Below are 18,815 nucleotides of genomic sequence, written 5' to 3'. Positions count from 1 at the left end.
TATCGATAATTTTCCTTCTACCCTCTCTGCCTCCCAAGTATCTTCCAGAACATTAGATGGATCACCTGGTCGTAATCATAATTACTGCCATGATTCCTCATATAGTCACAGACACCTCTGAGCTGAACAGATGGTCCAACAGGAGATGGGGGTCTGCAGTTCATTTTTTTAACTAACTAATGTATACCTGCAGCGTGTCCTGAATCTCTGTGGAAAGCAGAGCCAGGAGATTTCAGACATTATCATCATTCTAACAAAGATTAACTGCGGAGTGAAACCTGTCCTGTTTATCCACTATCAAACAGTAATAATTTACACACGCTGGAGGCATGATCACATGAGCCTCCTGATAGCACGCCTCCTTGTTCTGTTCCAATTTGCCCTCCCCATCACCGTTACTGTTCTTCAACTATTCCAGCCCTGGACCTCGCACAGGGACAGACTGGCAAATGTTATGAAACGTGCTGAATGTGTTAAAAGCACCAGGGCTAACCAGCGCGCTCTAGAATAGAGGATGCCATCACACAAACCATCAAACAAGCTGGCTGTCATCGCGAACAGCTGAAAGTCCTATACATTTTTCTGCATGCTACATCAGATTGTCTCCATCTGGAGTCCCAACAGAAAGCAATCCCCTGCTTTCCTTAGATACTTGCATAGAAAATGCAAATTCTGTTCCCTTCGCCTATCTAAAACGCGGTACAGCAGAGCCTTCCCGAGGGAGCGGTTATCTCTGCCGTTGCACCTCAGGAAGCAAGACCCATTTCCCAAGCTAGGTCTGTTCCAACAGCCTCTGCCTGTGCCTGCGGCGCAGCCGGGCAAGCTGCAGCCCCAGCCTGACTTTGGCTCTGGTCCTCGGGCAGGCTGCGCTCCGTCCTCACAAAAGGCAGCCGGCAGCATGCGTGCGGCAATGCTCGTCGGCAGGGCACGCGTGGAGGGGTGGCATTGCCCCCTCAGGGGGTGGGAGTGGGAAGTGGCAGTATATAAATACACGATTTTAAACACAGCCTCTTCCTTATGCAAAGAGACTGACTGATACAAACTCGAGTGGGCTGAAGGAGTTCTTTGACTCACAGCGGCAGGCGTAGTACGGCCGTTGGCACAGGAGCCACGCTGGCAGCAGCTGGCAGCACCCGCATCCCATGGGTGCTCCCGTGTCCGCGCCGGCACCAGGGATTCATCACCCGGGATTGATGCGGTACAGGCGGTGAATGATTCCAGATGGGCAGAGGGGGCTGTGCGCCAGCAGAGATCTCCTCCTGCCTGGTAAATCTGTAACTACTGCCTGATCCTCAGCAAGTTCCCTGTCCAAAAGCATGCTGACCATCTGCTGAAGTGACACACCTCGGAAAAGCCCGACTTCCAGGTATCACTGCTCCTGCAGCTAGGGCCACGGCTTACCTGGGCTCTGTGGGGATCTTGGCAAAGGGTCTGGAGACTGGAGAGAGCAGAAAGTTGCCAAGAGGAGGTCCGGGAAACACACATGCGGCAAAACAGACCACTGCCAGTTCCTGTGCAGTAACTCCAATGCTCATGAATTTATGGCAACCTCCCACTAGGGATATCTGATCTTTGAGTATCTTAGCTACAGACAGCAAGTTGCACTGCAGACCAGCATTTGAGATGGGGACCCTCAGGGCTTCCGTTCATCCACACTTGTAGGTTTTGGAAATTAGCATTACATCAAACCCAGCAAATCTAGATATCTAAACTCCATAGCTCCCACACTCCTACAGTCTCCTGTTCATCAACCTTTCAGTGGGATCAAAACTGTCAAGAAAAGTATTCCTCTTGCTGTATTCCAGCAGTTCCTTCCCTCTGTCCAGACCGGCAGCCAGGTGCTGGAGCAGCAGGCAGCGACTCCAGGCTCTGGACCAAGCCCTACCACTGACCTAGTGCGTGACCTCGCTGCACGGTGCTGCCACTGCGCAACTTGCTGTCTGCATCTCTTGCAAAAACAGGCTGAAAATAAAGAGAAAATTCTTATCCAGATTTGAAAATCCCTTTAAGATCTACAGATGAGAAGAGCTCAGCTAGTGCTGAGTATTACGATCCTCCTAGCAGGCAGGAATCCTAGAGACAAAACGGCAAACACAAAATACTCAGGGAGAGATCAACAGCAAGAGGATTTCAGTTGGTTCAGATCCAATTTCTTACAAACATTAGGGCTGATTTCCATTTCCATCACATCTGCCTGCATATTCCTTGTGTTCATGACAAATTTCACTGTTAAGTTCATACTGGGTTAACTAAATGAAACGAACACATTTCGTTTCTCACAGTAACTGAAATGACAGTAAAATATTTTGGTTTTGAACAGTATACAAATAATGGGGGATAGGGAACTGTTACATGCTTGTGAGTTTACAAACTCTCCTCCCTGACAAGCAAAACAACAAAAAAATCATGGAAAGAAAACCACTGTTTGCTTAAAGGAAAAGATGAAGCTCAGGGACTGATTTAGCTACCTATTGTTTTCTCAGTGATGATTCAAAATCCTGAAAAAAGTATTGTATGCCAGGAAAAGAAGACAGAGGACATTGCACTAAGCTAAATCCTGTAGTGCTAGAGCCTACTTTACAATCTGCTTCCTAAATCAGAATTAACTCCAGTGAGACAAGTACAAGCCTGGATTTGCACAAACACCTGATGCAGTGTTGCAGTTGTGCTTTTTGCTCACACAATAACCAAAAAAATCTTTGAAATTAATGGCTTTGATTAAGCTCAAGACATTATAAATACAACTGGATTGTCACACTGCAGGCCAAACGCAACCCTCTCCCCTCCTTTCTGAAAAGACAGTTCAAGAGCAAAATGACTCCAAGACTCCAGCTCCTTTGACTGCTTTAACGATAGGCATAAGCATCAATAAACATTTATTTCACACTAGAAGAGAAAGCCAGAATAGCTTATTTTAAAAATGCAACTAGGTCAGTAGCTGCCTCAAGTAGAATAAATGGGCTGCATGAGTGAGTAAGCCCTAAAGAAACATTACTCTCTGGGCCGAACTCCTGCTGATGAGGACAAATTGGCCCTTTTAGAGCAGGATTTTTAAAAGCGCACGGTGATTTGGGAATACAAGTCCCACCGGTTTCTGCAATGCCTCGGGAGCACAATCTTTAGGCTCTTTTGAAAATCCTACCCCTAAACTGTACTCAGCTTTGTAATTTCAAAACCCCTGGTGATATCCAGCTCATGAACAACAAGAATTTCCAGCAGCCTATCTTTGCATATAGTTACCATCTCTTAATCAAGGATTTTCACATCTCTGCAATCATCAATTAGGCCTCCAAACAGCTCAGTTAGCTAAAAAAGCAGTTACCTTAATTATACAAATTGAAAAGACTGGGTTAGTTACAGTTACACAAGGTGTTAAAGCCACTGTAAGGAACAGCACCCACGCCTGCCTCCCCCAGCTGAGCTCTTAACGTTAAACAGCTCTCCCTCCCCACGCAGGACCGCAGCACTGCACAAGCAACTGACCTTCTGTAAAGCTCGAGACACGCTTCACAGGGAGCTGGCCCACTCACAAATATTCGCACTGGTCATTCTTATCTAAAGTAACGAAGCTACCTGTAAGCAACAGCACCTATGTCTTTGCACTGTCAATTAAAGAGAACTGTGGTTGCAATTACCCCTACTAAGCGGCCTGTTCCGGCTCCGGGATCTGCTTCGCTGTCTCTGAAGTCGTGACCTCCGGAGCAGTCGATAGTAGTAAGACGGTCTCCCAGAACTTTTCCTGCTGTTCATTGACATTTTTGTATCTATTTTACACATACACACATGCAGGCACAGGTTCACTCTCCCCTCTGGCAGAGCAGCAACAGTTCCAGCGTGTAATTAACTGGAGGTTGGTTCTCTGGAGTGGAAAGGGAGAGGGGGGGAAGAGGAACTCTTCACTTGACACATTTAAAAAGAAAAACAAGAAGAAAACACAAAAAAGAGAGAGAGAGGAAAAAAAAGAACGCGGCACCAGAGTACATGTCTCAGCTGAGGAAGGGCTTGCAGCGAGCGAGATAAACTGTGCTAACAATTCCTGCCCCCAAAAAGATAAGCCTGCTGGAGTTGGAAGAGGAAGCCAGAGTTGGCCCCGGCTCTCAAACGTGAAGAATAGGCTGGAAGAAATCCCGGACTGGATCCTCTCCGACGGACAGCAACATCTGATCGAACGGTACTGCAAAAAATCAACAGCTTGCTGCATGCAAGCGGCTGGGTAGCCTCAGGGTGCCGGCTAGTTTCTACCTGCCCCGGCCATCAGATCATTTCGGAGATGAAGTTTCAGGCGGCTTGGTCTGCAGCAGGAGGTATCTACGAGAGGCAGGCTTGGGGAAGGGGATAATGGTTTCCTGGCCATGGGACACATGTTAATAATCATCATGGAGCAAAAGCCCCGGAAAATAAAGTGAAATTTGAGAGGGGAAAACTTTAATTAGAAGTTGAATGAACAGAGCTCCAGACTCCCCTGGAGGCCCATTTCCTTTCAACATTCAAACTGAGTTATAGCACATCCCACAAATTAGAGAAAGAGCCTATTTACCATTTGGGCTCTGATGGCAGTGAAGATTCCGCCTCCGGCTCATGTTGCTCACTAAAATTACATTTCAATGGGCAAAATTAACACTTTAAGCCACAGAGGAAAATAAAATAAAATAAAATAATAAAATAAAATAAAATAAAATAAAATAAAATAAAATAAAATATAGACTAACCAGATGATAAAAAATTTCACTCCATATTTACAGTTTAAAAAGATCAGAAGTGAATTGTCCAGACTCCTTCATCTAAGCTCTATCTCTTGCCAGCACACAAAATGCTCTGAAGGAAGAGCGACAGACAACATTTCAGAAAACCAGAATGGTGGCCAAGAACTTCACCCGCTGCCACTTGTCACAAGTTGGCAGATAACAGAAAAACCTCACCGGAGGGGGATGAGCTGCAAAATGACATTTTGCACAATACCTCTCCGTATTGTGTCCCAGTTTTGTCATTTTTTCGCAGACATTTGTGCAAATTTATCTTTGTGGTGTCTTGTGAAGCTGCAGGACTAGACAGGCTTGGCTGAGGATGAGCTATGTTCCCCAGTTAGCAGGAGCTTCTCCTGGAGTCTGAAAGCTTCCCTGGATTATGCTGCGTTGCACCTTCAATAACAACAGGCAGAAAGTATCAGACTTCAGCACCCTCACCATGACAGGAGTCCCCTCCCTACCACCAACCATCCACCTTAATTTGAAGATTTCACGAACTTGTGTGGTCATGGAAAACATCAGAATTCTACAAAATCTGTATTTTGTTATTTACATGAGTAGTAAACCCAGGATGAGGTTTATCAGCTGAGAAAGGTCCTTCCAGGAGGAAAAGTCTCGCTCTTCAGGGGAGTCCATGCCTGGTTTTGAGGCCAGACGTGAGGAATTCAGCGGCAGCTTTCAGGCAGCGCAGGAATGAGCCGATCAAGCGGGCAATGACAAGTTCAGGTCAAGGAGGCAGAGCCCAGCTGGGCCGAGGAGGCTCCGCTGCCTCTGCGAGGGGGACGACGCACGGGGACCCTCCTCGGCACCACCCCCACCAGACCCCACGCCGCATCCCGGCAAAAAGGAGAAGCCTTCGGTTACTGCACATCTGCCCCTGTCTTGTTATCCTTGGGTTTTTTTCATATTTGGGTAGATTAAAAAACAAGCAAAAAAAAATACAGGAACAACTGTAACCATTTTCCAGCTGACCAGAGACTCAGCCTGTGCAGCTGACTCAACTCACAAACAGAGCTGGGAACATCCAGATGCCAGGGACAGGACGGTCTGAAAATACTGAGCTTCAGTTAAAGATCTGCTGCAGACAAGAAACCAAATATTCAGGTGTCTCGCTGCATTTTCATGTCCCAATAACTGAGCCCATAGCTCTTAAGAGAATCTTTTTAAGATCATGCTTTTATCACTAAAAATGTCTTTAGAACAGCCTACTGAATTTATTTTTCCTTTTCTCATTCCCAACGGCAAAAAAAGGCACTGATGGAAATGCAAGCTTAAACAAAACCATGTAAAAAGCTCACCCAAATTCAGACAAGCTAAATGGGGAGGGTTCGGATGTGTTGGTTTGGCTTTGCTGGAGCCAGGGGACTCCTCAGCCCCCCTGGGACACAGGAGAGGCAGGGCTGGGAGCCCTCACCTCTGCGAGCCGCTGGGGATGATCGGGAGATACGGGGTGGTGGGCCGGCAGGCACCCTGCTCTCACCCACGCGGACTCGAGCATCTGTTCCATGTCTAGGGATTTCTATCTTTAATCATCCTGGTACCTTCAGGAACGTTCATACAGGTGACCATAAAACAGGAGAAGTTAATGAGGATCTATAAACTATCATGACAAGAGAAAGCAGCCTCACTAGAAAAGCATAAATGGCCGGGAGCTTTGTTGAAGTTTCGCCAGCTTGCCTCCGTCTCTCTCACTTCAACGGCGTTTTTGAAGGCTTTAAGTTCAGATGCTACATAGCAGCAGGCAAAAAAATGAACGACCCATCTGGGAGGGAATGTGACTGGTCTGGATCTTTTCAATTAATCCAGCACCGCTTTCTTGTTTCTTTTTTTCTTTTTGAAAGCCACATCCTGATACAAACGGCCTTTTGTGTATAGCAGAATCTGTCACTTGCAAACGTTAGCTATATTAACTGCTCTGGAGGAAAGCTGACAACATGAAAACCTCTCTCTCTAAACTAACACAGCCCAGCCTGGCTGCTCCCTCCAAAAGGCAGAAGGACGCGTTCAGTCACGGGCTCTGCTGAATCTCTCAATAGGAGGAGCAAATGGAGCCAAACGTAGCAGTGATTTTTGGGGTGTTAACTCCTCCTCCCCAACACCACGCACAAACCTAAGCCATGAAATTAAATATCCACCAAACTGCAACATCTCAGTAAAACACCCAGTTTGATACTCTCTTGAGCTCTAGAGGAGAATGAGAGCATCCACAGCTGGCCTGGCATCCCCTGTCACCTACTTTGGTTATCCGGCTATTAAGCCTTCTTAAAACTGGATTTCTTTCACTTCTTTACCAAAACTAACAGCATGTGAATAAATTTTAAATTAGCACTGAAATAAGTTCTGGGATGGAGAGCTACACAAACATTGGCTTGTTTGCTTTGACATCAAAAGGAGCTGGCTGCTGCCTGAGGCTTCGCTCAGCGGCAGCGGGGCTGCTCAGCCCGGCGCGGCCGGCGGAAGCCATGCCTCCCCAGCAGCTAACACTTGCCTTTTTTATCATTTGTTTATTGCTTTGTGCTGGGAAAATAATGACGGTACTTCAGAATGCACGTTCCCAAGGCAGCCCCTACCCTTAAACCTCTTGCTTTCCCAAAGGGCTTTAGAGGAAAACAATCATTCCTCTTAACTCCTTCTGATTTTATGGCAAGGAACTTGAATTTCTTTTTCTGAAAGTGAAAGTTTCCCTGCTCTGTCAGTAGGGCCCAGCGCGGCCCCAAAAACCTCTATTTGTACAGGCACGAGGACACTGATTTGTCCACACACAGAACTAACGGCCTCTGAATTTAGGCTGCCTTCTGGAAGACAACAGCTGTAGTAATTTCATTTCAGTTTCCCATATTTTTTTCACAAGGAACTGAACCGAAGCTTTAAAAAGTTAAAGCAAACAAACATGAAAAGGCTTTGCCTTGCCCAGCAGAGAGAGGAGCGGTGAGTATCAGCTTAATTTCTAATTTGCATTGGGTCAATGAACTGCAGACAGATCATCGAGAAGTTGAAAAAAATCAGCTTGCAGCCCAGATTTCCCTGTCACATGTAACTAGACTACCTCTGAAGAATGATTATACTCCTTTCACAATCTGAGGCAAAAGGAATAAGGGAATAATCTCTACAAAATATGTCTTTTAAAACACAAGAGAAAAATAACGGTGCTCCTGTCAGTGATCCTAGAGGCTCTCAGGATGCGCCTGCTTGAATTTGCTTACAAGTCCATTGCCGTCTTCGGTGCAGGACGCTCTGAAGCTGGAAGATTTCCAGGCTTACCGCCTCGAGGCTACCAGGGATACGTAAACTCATACGCAGAGCCAGAGAGGAAGGTAATTTCCTTTGTGTAAGGGTAACTTAACTTTCGATTCAGCTGTACTCATATCAAAATCTTCAGTGACATATTTATTTGAAGACCTAAAAAGGAAAGTTTCATACACACAATTACAAGTAAACGACTTCTTTTTAATATTTTGATGGAAACCAATGATTATTTTCAGATGACGGTTAGGCAAATTAATTTCCTTACCACCTTAGGTGGAATGTAGCAGCTTTTTGATAGCCTGTCAACAAAGTGGTAGACAGATTTGGGATCAAAATGAGAAATAAACATCTACTTAAATTGAAGCATAGAATTCATTGCTTGCCTTTTATTGAAGGGTGTCATAGCTACCAAGACACTATGGAATACTCTTGCTGTCTGTATGGTGATGAAATCCAAATGTAAATGGTAAGTAGTCAATTCACGTAATATAGATTTTTAATTATATTAGTGAGGAGAAAAAGCAGTGCCATATAAAAAAGGCAAGAAGAAGAATATGCATCTGAATAATTTAATATTAAACAAGCGTTCAGAAGGTCTTACAGAAGTTAAACCAGGACATGAATTCTTTTAGCATTAGCGTTCCCTACATACAGACTATACCTGCTATTTACTGTCATTACCTTTATTGTATATTTACTATGGTGGTGCCCAGAGATGCAAGAAAAGATCAGTGTCACATTGTTTTGGGATCTCCATACACCACCAGTGAAGAGACGATTCCTTGCCCGCAGTACCTGTGATGGAACTAAATGCACACGCCATAGCTGACCCCGCAAGCACGCTGATCACCAGGCCTGTTTCGTGAAGGGAGAAGTGAAGCCCTGAGTCATTTATACAAGGTCACGTGGGGAGGCTGGGGCAGAGCGAGGCTTTTACTCTGGATCCCTTAGTCCTTGCCCAAAGAATTAATGGAGCTTCCTCGCTTTCTCAAGAGAATCCCCCTGCCACAAGTATTAAGCATAATTTTTTTTTTTCTACAGTGTCTTTCATCCAATAGAGCATTGATGCTTTTGCAAATACTTGTTCAGCTTTTTAATGCACTTAAAACATACAAAATTCCTCTTTCTCACTCAGATTAAAAAAAAATTCAAAGGAAAGTGCCCAATCTTAAGCGAAAAAGTCAGTTATTTAGCTTCTAATAAATAATGTTCTCATTTTAAGAATGTATCATCATCTATTTAAAAAATGTGAACAAAGATAGCTTGTCAAGCATGGCACAAGAAAAAAGGAAACAAGGGAAATAAAAATAGAGCCTAGGAATTCTACCTCTAACTCCCAACAAATCTATCAACAGGCTGAGTTCTGGGCCACATTTGATTTCTGCATACAGCGGGCAGCTTCTTGACAGTGGGAATTCAGTACGACATTCAGCGTGGAAGAGGCAAACAGGAGGTCGACAAACACGTTGTTCAGTGTGCTGGAAGGACGTGTAGTGCTTTGTGGAAAGACACGGAGTCATCCACGTCGGAAGGGCTGCGCGGTCCCCGGGCAGGTTGCAGTAACGCCAAGGAGAGTCAGCGTGTCTGAGAACCCGACGGGAGACGTTTCCTGTGCCACGCAATGAGCTCCACGGCAAGAGGACGGGGAAGAAACACACGGACTGACCTCAAATCAGAACACGTTTCCTGACTACTTCCTGGTAGAACAATAGAGCTAAAGAACATAAACTTTTTCAAATCAGCTTTCAATTAGCTGGGGGAGACCAAAATAAAACCAGTAACTTACTCTAAATTTATTGACATGTATTCCTAATGATCAAAAACACTCTGCTCGGAGAACTTGGTTTATGATCCGTCTAGTAACGATGCTAAGAAAATTTAGAAAGTCAGAATCTACCTTAAGATTTGTGCTATGGTTTCCATAGACCTCATGAAGTAATTAAGCACCTGGAGTCCAACACAAATCAAAGAAGAAACTTTTACCAGAATCAAACATCGCGTGCCTCAAAACAGCCTGCTGCTTTAAACAACCCAGGAGAAAAAAAAACCCTAAGTGTAAAATCACCATTGTGTAGCAAAAATTCCCATACCAGAAAGAAAAATCTTGTACAAAACCTGACATCAAACAAAGCTCCTCATACATAAATGGGAACGGCACAACACTCCCTAGCATCACGCATCTTCCACGAGTAGCTGCTGGGAGGAAATATTTGTTTAAGCCTGGTTATTCTTCACAAAAAAACCTTATTGCAAAAACAAAATGTTAACAATGATCCATTGAGCGATTAACAGAGCAACTTCAGCTCTGGGTTTCCAAAGATCTCCCATTTCCTCCTCCAAGACAAAATAAAAGCAGTTCTCTGCTGTGACCTCTGTAAGGTGACCCATGGGGGTTTCTGTGAACTCAACTTACAGCCAACTTGAATGCACTCATTGAAACTCTCGTACTCGGTCTCTGAGTGCAGCTGAGCTAACGCTGCTATTTGCAGGGGTCACCCCGCCAGCCAGACTAAACCCAAGACATTTCCTCTCAGCAGAAGGAGCCCGCCAGCCACAACTCCCTCGCAGCGCAGGAGGAGCTGCGCAACGTAGCCCAAACGCACCCCGTGCCACCAGCGCCCAAGGATCAAGGGGTTTTTTTCAACAGGAGAATGAAGAAAGTTGTCTGGATTGCTCAGAGATGATTCACTTCAGTCTCATAATGCAACGGTTTGGAAGTTTTTTATTTACTGTAATAAACAATGATGGGAAGTTTTTCCCAGATTTGTGCTAATATTAACCACAACATTTACCACAAGGTTGTGCAATTTTTCTCCTTGAGCCTATTTCTTACTATCATGATTATTCTAAAAATAGTCTTTTTGTTCAAATTAATTGTTCGGGAAAAAACTGTTTTGTCAAAATTTTTTCATTATTTTTTTCCAGTTGGAAATAAAAGCACTTTTACATTAGTGCCTACCACTTTTCTAGTACAGTAAAAATGGAAAAATTGTCTTATTTACTGTGAAAAAATAAATTGGAAGATATTCAAGATCCTGCAAATCTCACATTGACAATTTGAGGGGAAAAAATGAAACATATTACAAAAATGACAGACAGCTGAAGGGTGCATGGCTCCCCACCCTCCAGAGGCCAAACCAACCACAGCATCCCGAAGTCTGCACCTTCCAAATGCGGCTGTGGTCGTTCAGTCTTTCTGAAGACATCCACCCGCCCTGGCCAGCCGCGGTCTCTATAATTCACGGTAAATAGCAGAGACACGCAACGGGTTTGGTACAGGAATCGTAGAAGAGAATCACAGAACAGCCCAGGTTGGAAGGGGTCTCGAAAGATCAGGTGGTCAAACCGTTTGTGGGGAAGGGAGCCTAGCTGATGAATTTTTACGATCAAATAGATCATGCAGAAGACAAACCGTCAAAGACAAGTACTGCCAGTCCAGTCTTGCAGAAAGTAGGAGCTAGCAGGCTGCTCTGTGCCACTGAGGAAGAACAGAATTTCAGAAACAAAGAGGGAAGTCTAACAGCTAATTAACAGCTTGCATGTGGAACTCTGGTATTCGGTTATTATTACTAGTTATCAATGTTAATACAAGTAACACATTCAAATGCTGCTCCCTGCCTACGCAGGCATGAATTAGATGCTCATCTTTACTTTTCTATCTGCAAATTTAAATTAAAAAAAAAAAACAAACATCACCTTCGGGTTAGAAATCTAATTATTAGATGTAATAATAAATTATTGTAATAAACTATGTATTCTGCATTAACCTTGATCATAATATTCATATAATAAAAGAATTAACTCCTAAAAATATTTTTACATTGTATTTCAGTAGTAAACTTTGTGTTGTGTTGCTGCAGGGAACAAGTTGATAAAAGTCTGGCATCACTGGCTTCCTATGGCAAATTTATTAGTTATTATTAGCAGAAGTCTCAGCTATTTATTGTGTGTTCTAATATAATGGCTTTCCAATGTGGTGTGCTAAAAGGTCAAAAAAAGAAAGAACAACCTTCCTGAAGGTTGCTGCAGGGCAAGGCTTGCGTGGAAGGCTAGTCTGTTTAACTCAAGGCGGGGAGGAGAAAAGCGTTTTACAGGCGTTAGCGTAGCCCAGTAACTCACTGTGTGCATGAACAACATTTACCGAAGCTGAGGAATCCCCTTTGCTCCGAGGGAAGCAGACTCTTTTATGCTCACCTCCTGATGCGTAGCTGGTGCCAACGTGCAATGTAAGGACCCACGAGATTTACACAGCAGTATGAATCAACACTTGGGGTGTTTAATCTCATGAGAACATCACACTGAAAGCAGCATCTATGTTGACAAGTGAAATGAAAGATGAACTTGATTACACATGCTATGTAAAACTTACTTCCTGATTAATTAATAGATTAGACACTTCCACTTCATGTTTAAATGCCTGATAATGATCTTACGCTCATGTAACAAATCACTGGTTTATATACACACAATCCAAACTTCATTTTTCATGTGACGGATTATTTTCTTCCTTTCCTTGCCACACAATTTGCAAACTGCACTACAAAAATAGTTGCTTGTTTTACTTGCTTTTTGGCATTAGATTACTCTTCCAAGGAATATTTTGGCAAGTATGTCCTTTAGCCATCTTCCTTATCAGGCTTACATGACAGTGTATCACAGAAAACACCATCTATTTTAAAAGAATACCCTGCTAACAAGTTAAAAAATGAAAATGTAGCTATTGTTTTTAAAGACCGGTTTACAAAACCAGCTGGAAATCCTGCAATCAATTTTTAAATACCATTGTGAGGGTGGTTTATTTTAATTTACGTTCTTCCTTCTGGCACAACAACACAGTCGTGGGCTGAAAGAAGCTATTATCCAAGTTCAGTTGACTGCAAAAAGCGAAGACCCTCCTTAAAGTAACAGAAATATGAAAAACAATCTAAGAGCAATACCAGGGACGGGATGTTTGCAAGTGTGGAACCTCAGTGGAAACAACTCACCTCTCCAGTCCCCAAGCTCCACCGGGTCCCGACCCACCCCTGCGAACTGTCGCATCGCCAGGCCTGCACCTCAATGACCTCACAAGCCCTGTGCAGAGACCTGGTTGACAATCTGATAAATGACACTCCGAATACAAATGTTAGAAAACTTCTAGCAAGGCACACAGTTGTTCCTGCCAAATGATGACGTAAGGCTCTTCTATTGCAGTACCAGTTCAAATAGAATTTTTTCTGCTTATCTTCCTAGTTATTCACACAGATCTCCTGCTCCCAAGAGTAACCATCTAGTCCATACATACCCATTCACCAACATGCCCATTATCTTTTCAGAGGGAAAAAGCTGCAGCAAAAACTCTTCCTACTGACTCTATACCCTTTATTGTTCTAATATACTCTCTTTTCCTGGGTTAACAAGTCTAACTCTTTCCTTTGAGCACCTGCAAAGGGCTCTCTGATGACAGCTTGTCTTCATGGTCCTCGTACATCCATGTGGCAGCAGTCTTGGATGATCTGGTGTGCAGGGTTTGTACAATTCATTAGTCAAAATGATATACTAATGCAAAGAAGGCAAAGTTTTCCGATGCCTCGTTGGTGTTTTATTTAAAATAATTTGGTGGCCTCAAAACACCCTTCTTAGGAGACTCAGATAATAGCTCCTAACCGACAGAGCACATACGTGCTCACGAACAGCAATGCAGGAATCACCACACCATTTCCTTGTTCTCCACCCTAAAAGAGAACTTCATTCTTGACCTCTGTGCTGAACCTCACAACGGGTACTTCCGAAGTAAACACGTTAACTCTTTAGAAAGTGAGCTGACACCCAAAGAGAGCAAGGGACTGATCAGTAATTGTGACTGTTCATTAGCAGCACCTTACAAACATTCATTAGGTTTTCATTACAGAGAAGAAAATGCAAACACCTGCTGCAACTCAAAAATGCAAGACTTCAAAACAAATTCTACAAAGAATGAAAAGTTCCATGTGACCTTGATAAAAATTGCAGCTGAGCCTGCAGCACCTCAGCGCTGCGTGGAGACGCGTGTGGCAGCAGCAGGAGACCCGTCCGAGCGTCCGAGGTGCAGCCTCCCACCCAGCCCCTGCGGCTGCCGCTTCGCCGCTGAACTACGCAGTCAGTCTTTGCTAATCTCAGTCTAACTCCAAACTCTACTTCGCTTTTTCTTTCTAAATCATCCCCAGGACAAGACTCGAATCTCTTTTGAAATGTAAAGGCTCTATAATAAAATTTAGAAGCAACATATGGTACAAATATCAAGCGTGAACGTTTCTTCCCATCTTGTGCGTTTCAAAGACTGTGCAAACAGCACTTTTCCCTCGTTTTGATCCTGCAGCCAAAATGAGTCATCTGTGAACAATTATGGCTCTGGCAGGGGCCTGGCTGTTTGAGAATGAAAGGAAACACTTTATTATTGAAATGAACAGTGCTGCCAAGCCAAGAGGCGACTGCAGAGAAATGTTAAGGGTCCTTTGTCCTCCTTCAGCCAGCAAAATGGAAAGCAGTGGATGCAGCGCTCTCCTCTCCGATGCCTGGTAACACCTAATTTCAGTACAGGCAACGCAACAGCACAAGGAAGGGCGAGCTGTGGGGATGAGCAAGTCTGTATACGGGTGGAAAAGAAACACAGAGCATCTTAAAGCAGGAGGCCTGGCTTGAGAAAGTGTTGGTTATTCCTGGCTTAGTTCTCCCAGGGGAGCTGTGAACATACTAAAGGAAAATACAGAGGCCACCGAGCTGAAATCTGAAACTATCAAAGGACGTTTGTTGGGAGTTTGGTACTGGCTGAGTTTAACAGGCTCTTCTGAAAGGGGATGAAGGGAATTCCCCTTGATGAGAAAAAATAGCAACATAACAATTTAGAAGGGACACTGATATTCCTATGTGCAGGCCATTTTCAGCATTGATACTACTGTATCTGGTTGTGATGCCTACTGGCAGGAGGGGACAGATAAGATCCCTCTGAAATTGCAAGGGTAATGTTCGTGATGTAGGCTGCTCACTGAGAGGTGGACGGGGCAGGTAACTGGGCAGGTTATTGGTCTGATGGACTTGGCAAATGATACAAGCAGGATATGATCTAAAAATTGGACTGTGAACTATGTATGAGCAAGTAATTTCCATGCATTCTTGTCTTTTCCTCCATAAGCAGCTTGCATAGGGTGGAGGAACAACACGGTAATCGTCACCCAGAGCCTACAGACTATTTAAGGACAGTTGGGGTTGGTGGGATGGCACAGGAGAGCAGTGCACACAGAACTGCTGATGGAAGGTGCAGGGCAGGAGATCAGGGAAGAACCTGGGAAGAGCACATTTTGCACTCTGAAATTCAATTCCAACCCTCAGTAAAAGAGATGTTGGGGGAAGATCTTGAGATTAATATTCTGATAGCAGAACCTCTCAGATCAGGACATCAGCTGAAAAATACCCCTTACTGTTTCCAAAACTCTGAGCTTCCAAAACCTCTGGAACACATTATACCACCATTACCACAGCTTGGGCAGCACTGATCCCCAGGACTAAGCGGGCCCGGTGCCTAGGCTAAGCTAGCACGCTTTATACCGTGTGGAGCAAGCTGCTGAGCATGCAGGCTCACCAGTATTAGGGGATTCTTGCTGGCCAAGGCTAAAATGCAAAACCCCTATGATCCTAGGCGGGTAGAGAACGTTTACAGACATTGCATTTGCCTTGGCGGTTGAGAGACAGTAATCAGCCTTGGAAAAGACCACATTCTCCTTTCTTCAGAGGGTCTCACACAGACCAGGAACCCCACGCTTACTGTATTAGGCCAAATGCAACGGACTCCGGAACTCCTTGAACTGAAGGGATTTTGGAGGCTCCTGTTTAGCTCATTACACAAAGGCACTCTTGCTCCCAGCAGAACTCACTAGGGTCAGAGGTACAGATTTCCTCCCGGTCTACATCTAAACAAGACAGTCTGGCAAACACTGCCAGACCTGAAATGGTAAAATACTTAGCAGCAATGCTGAAAACAGACTTCAGGAATAGGAATTTCCCAAAATGCTCGTTCTTTGCAATTCCATGAAGTAGCCTAAGGTTACCTTTACACAGCATGTGGTAATACGACATGGAAGGCATCTTGTTACAGTCAGAGTCATCTGGAATCTGATCTCGGCAGCAACTTCAGTGCTCTTTTGTTTAGGTCATGTCACTCATAAACTTCCTACCATAACACACATAGCTGTGTATAAATAAACATTAATACAGGGCATTGCAAAGCTTTCGCCAGCGGTGTCTGTGCTTTACTTTGCATACATTAAGCGCACGCCTCTATTCAATTTGTCTCAACTTCTCTGAGCATTCCTCAGTTACAAATACGCCCTGAGAGTATATCAATACTTTGACTATTCCAACAGAAATTAGATAGCTTCCAATTAAGCCATATAAAACCAAGACAACTTCAGTGGTCTCAGCCTGAGCTGAGCACACAGGAAAAACGTTTGTTGTGTACACCGAGCACGGAAGAACACCGAAGGGGTGAGGAAGCCTTTTCAGCTGAAAATGCCAGAAGCACTGCGTGCCCTGTCAGCACTTTTCAGTCTAAGAGAATGCCGCTACGTTCTGAAGACAGACCTGCATTCAAATGCCCCTCAGAGGGAACTCTTCTCTCTCACGCCAGGTTCTTTCATAACAGGGCAGCACCCCCGAGACGGGTCTAACGTTCAATCCTTAATCCGGTCAGAGCTGACTTTCCAGGTAAACTCCTGCACTATTACCGCGCCTCTGACCCAGCAGCCGAACAGTCGCGTCTGCCTCCAGGAAGATCTCCGCGGTGTGGTCTCCCCAGGGGAAACCCCTGGTTGCCGGCAAGGGCAGGCAGCGGAGCGGCTGTCCCGGGGCCGGGGACAGGGCAGGGGCCGGGCTGGGCCTGGCGCAGGGCCCGGGGCAGGGCAGGGGCCGGGGCAGGGCCGGGCTGGGGACTAGACAGGGGCCGGCCCGATGACTGGGCAGGGCAGGGGCCGGGGCAGGGCTGGGGCCGGGCTGGGGCCGGGGCAGGGCGGGCCCTCGCGCTCCGCACGGCTTTACCGCCCCCTGCTGGCCGGACGGCGCCGGCTGCGCCGCCCTCGCCGCTCGGCCCGCGCTTTCCTGCCTCGGGACACGCGGCTTTTAGCCGGAAAAAACCCGCCCTGGCCATGGAAATCGGTCCCCAGAAGCCCCAGTAACCAAACAGATGCGTGGTTACGTTTCCTCCCAAGATCTGTTTTCCTCTTTAAAAACCCTTTTTTGCGGCTCTTAGCATTTCCCCTCCCCGAAACCAGGAACTAAACCGCCACGGCCAGGCCTCTCATACTTGTTATTTTAGCTGAATAAACTTTGCCTTTGGCATTAAAAATAGCTGAGGAAAATAAATACCAGGTCATACTCTGCGATTGCTCTACACAGTCATTTTCATGCACAGATGCTAAAGAACATAAAAAAAAAAATTACATCCATTTGACTTGGTCGGAAACCCCAGTGAAGTATCCAAGTGTGTTCGTTACTGAAGGCTTCAACGCTTCCAACTTAAAAAAAAACCCACAAACCCTTCTGTTTTGGAATAATATCTAAATGAGACGCATGCCAGGCAGAGAAACAGCCAAGGTGAGAGAGTTACGGAGCAGCTCAGCAGTGCAGCCGGTGGCAAACCAGCAGATCGAGATAGGTGCGGGCCCTCCCGTGACGGCGGTGAGTGACCCGCGGAGACGGGCGGGTTCACAGCTCACGGCGCCGCATCTGCGGTAGGACTGCCCACACTGCAGGTACAAAGAGGTGAAGCTGGGTTTTTTGGCTCGCACTGCATTTTCTACTTTGTTCACGAAAAAGGAGTCAATTATATAAGATGCCGAGAGTTCAGATTGGCAAAACTCTTACCCACGTGCTTAATTTCCAGAGTATGACTGGGCTTGATGAAGTCTAAACCCTTCGGTTTCATTACTTCCATCTGTAACAGCACATGGTCATAGGTGCACTCAAAACCTCTCACCCGAATCAGTTCCTGGCCATAACTAAGGTTTTACAGCACTGCCTGGTAATTTTCCCAGCTTTCCCAACCTGCTTTTTTCCATGGCGTGCTAAAAAGCATATGTGGATTTAGTAATTGCTAATCCAATGACTGTATTACTTCACTGCATACAAATTAGACGTGCCAGCAACAATCCATCCCAGAGCCCTAGACAGAACTGAATGTCAGCAGTACGCCTCTGCTTTCTGAAATACATCGGACACAGCTAACAACCCGATGGGAAACGCGTCCTGCGCCCAAGGCAGACCTCTGGCAAGGAGCAGTGCGTGACTCCGAGGTGAGAGCAGAGGACCAGGGATTTGAGTTACGGTGCTCCAGCCTTGTCCGAGTCACGGCCGCCCTTGGAGCAGACTTCAGGGCATCTGTTTTCCCTACAAAAAGGGATCAGAGAAGTATTCGAGCTCACCAAGAGTTATGTGGTTTCTTGCTGCAATGCACTCCGAGAGCCTTGGTTTGAACAAGAGTCACAAAGGACTTGCTCAGTGTTTTGGGACCCTTAGACGAAGCAGCTCCCACCCTCCGAGCTATCTCCCACCCCCCCCCCACAACGTTACGCCCATTCCCAGACAATTCACCCCTTCTTCAGCGGCACCGAGCCGAATCGCGCAGAGGGTGGTTTGTGGCACAGCCTGCCTTATCTCGAGCAACGCTGCCGTTCCCTCGCCCTTGTGAAGCAGCCGGACCCACAGCCCCAGCTTTCCTCTCCGAACGCACAGAGCGCTTCCCAAATGTGGCAAAGATGACTCAGAAAATCTCACCAAGTTAACAGGAGGGAAGGTGGTGGAAGCTGCTGGCTATCT

General features: G+C 45.5%; 1 protein-coding gene across 10 annotated transcripts in view; it reads right to left on the bottom strand.

Moving 5' to 3' along the window:
• Window positions 1-18,815, bottom strand: part of DAB2IP (DAB2 interacting protein) — a 249,932-nt gene that overhangs the window by 166,115 nt on the left and 65,002 nt on the right. For 3 of the 10 annotated variants that reach the window (XM_075439747.1, XM_075439749.1, XM_075439744.1), the window contains exon 1: window positions 3,636-3,957. The exons of 5 other annotated variants lie outside the window; for them this stretch is intronic. In XM_075439747.1, the coding sequence (XP_075295862.1) occupies window positions 3,636-3,777 (142 nt within the window). In that variant the 5' untranslated portion in view covers window positions 3,778-3,957. Of the gene's footprint in view, window positions 1-3,635; window positions 3,958-18,815 lie in introns of those variants that run through there. 2 more of the 10 variants (XR_012765876.1, XM_075439743.1) reach the window with 1 other exon arrangement.

Source organism: Opisthocomus hoazin, chromosome 19, assembly GCF_030867145.1.
Source record: "Opisthocomus hoazin isolate bOpiHoa1 chromosome 19, bOpiHoa1.hap1, whole genome shotgun sequence".
Lineage (NCBI taxonomy): Eukaryota > Metazoa > Chordata > Aves > Opisthocomiformes > Opisthocomidae > Opisthocomus > Opisthocomus hoazin.
The sequence above is the reverse complement of the archived record's forward strand: the minus strand, read 5'-3'. Positions and strand labels throughout refer to the sequence as shown.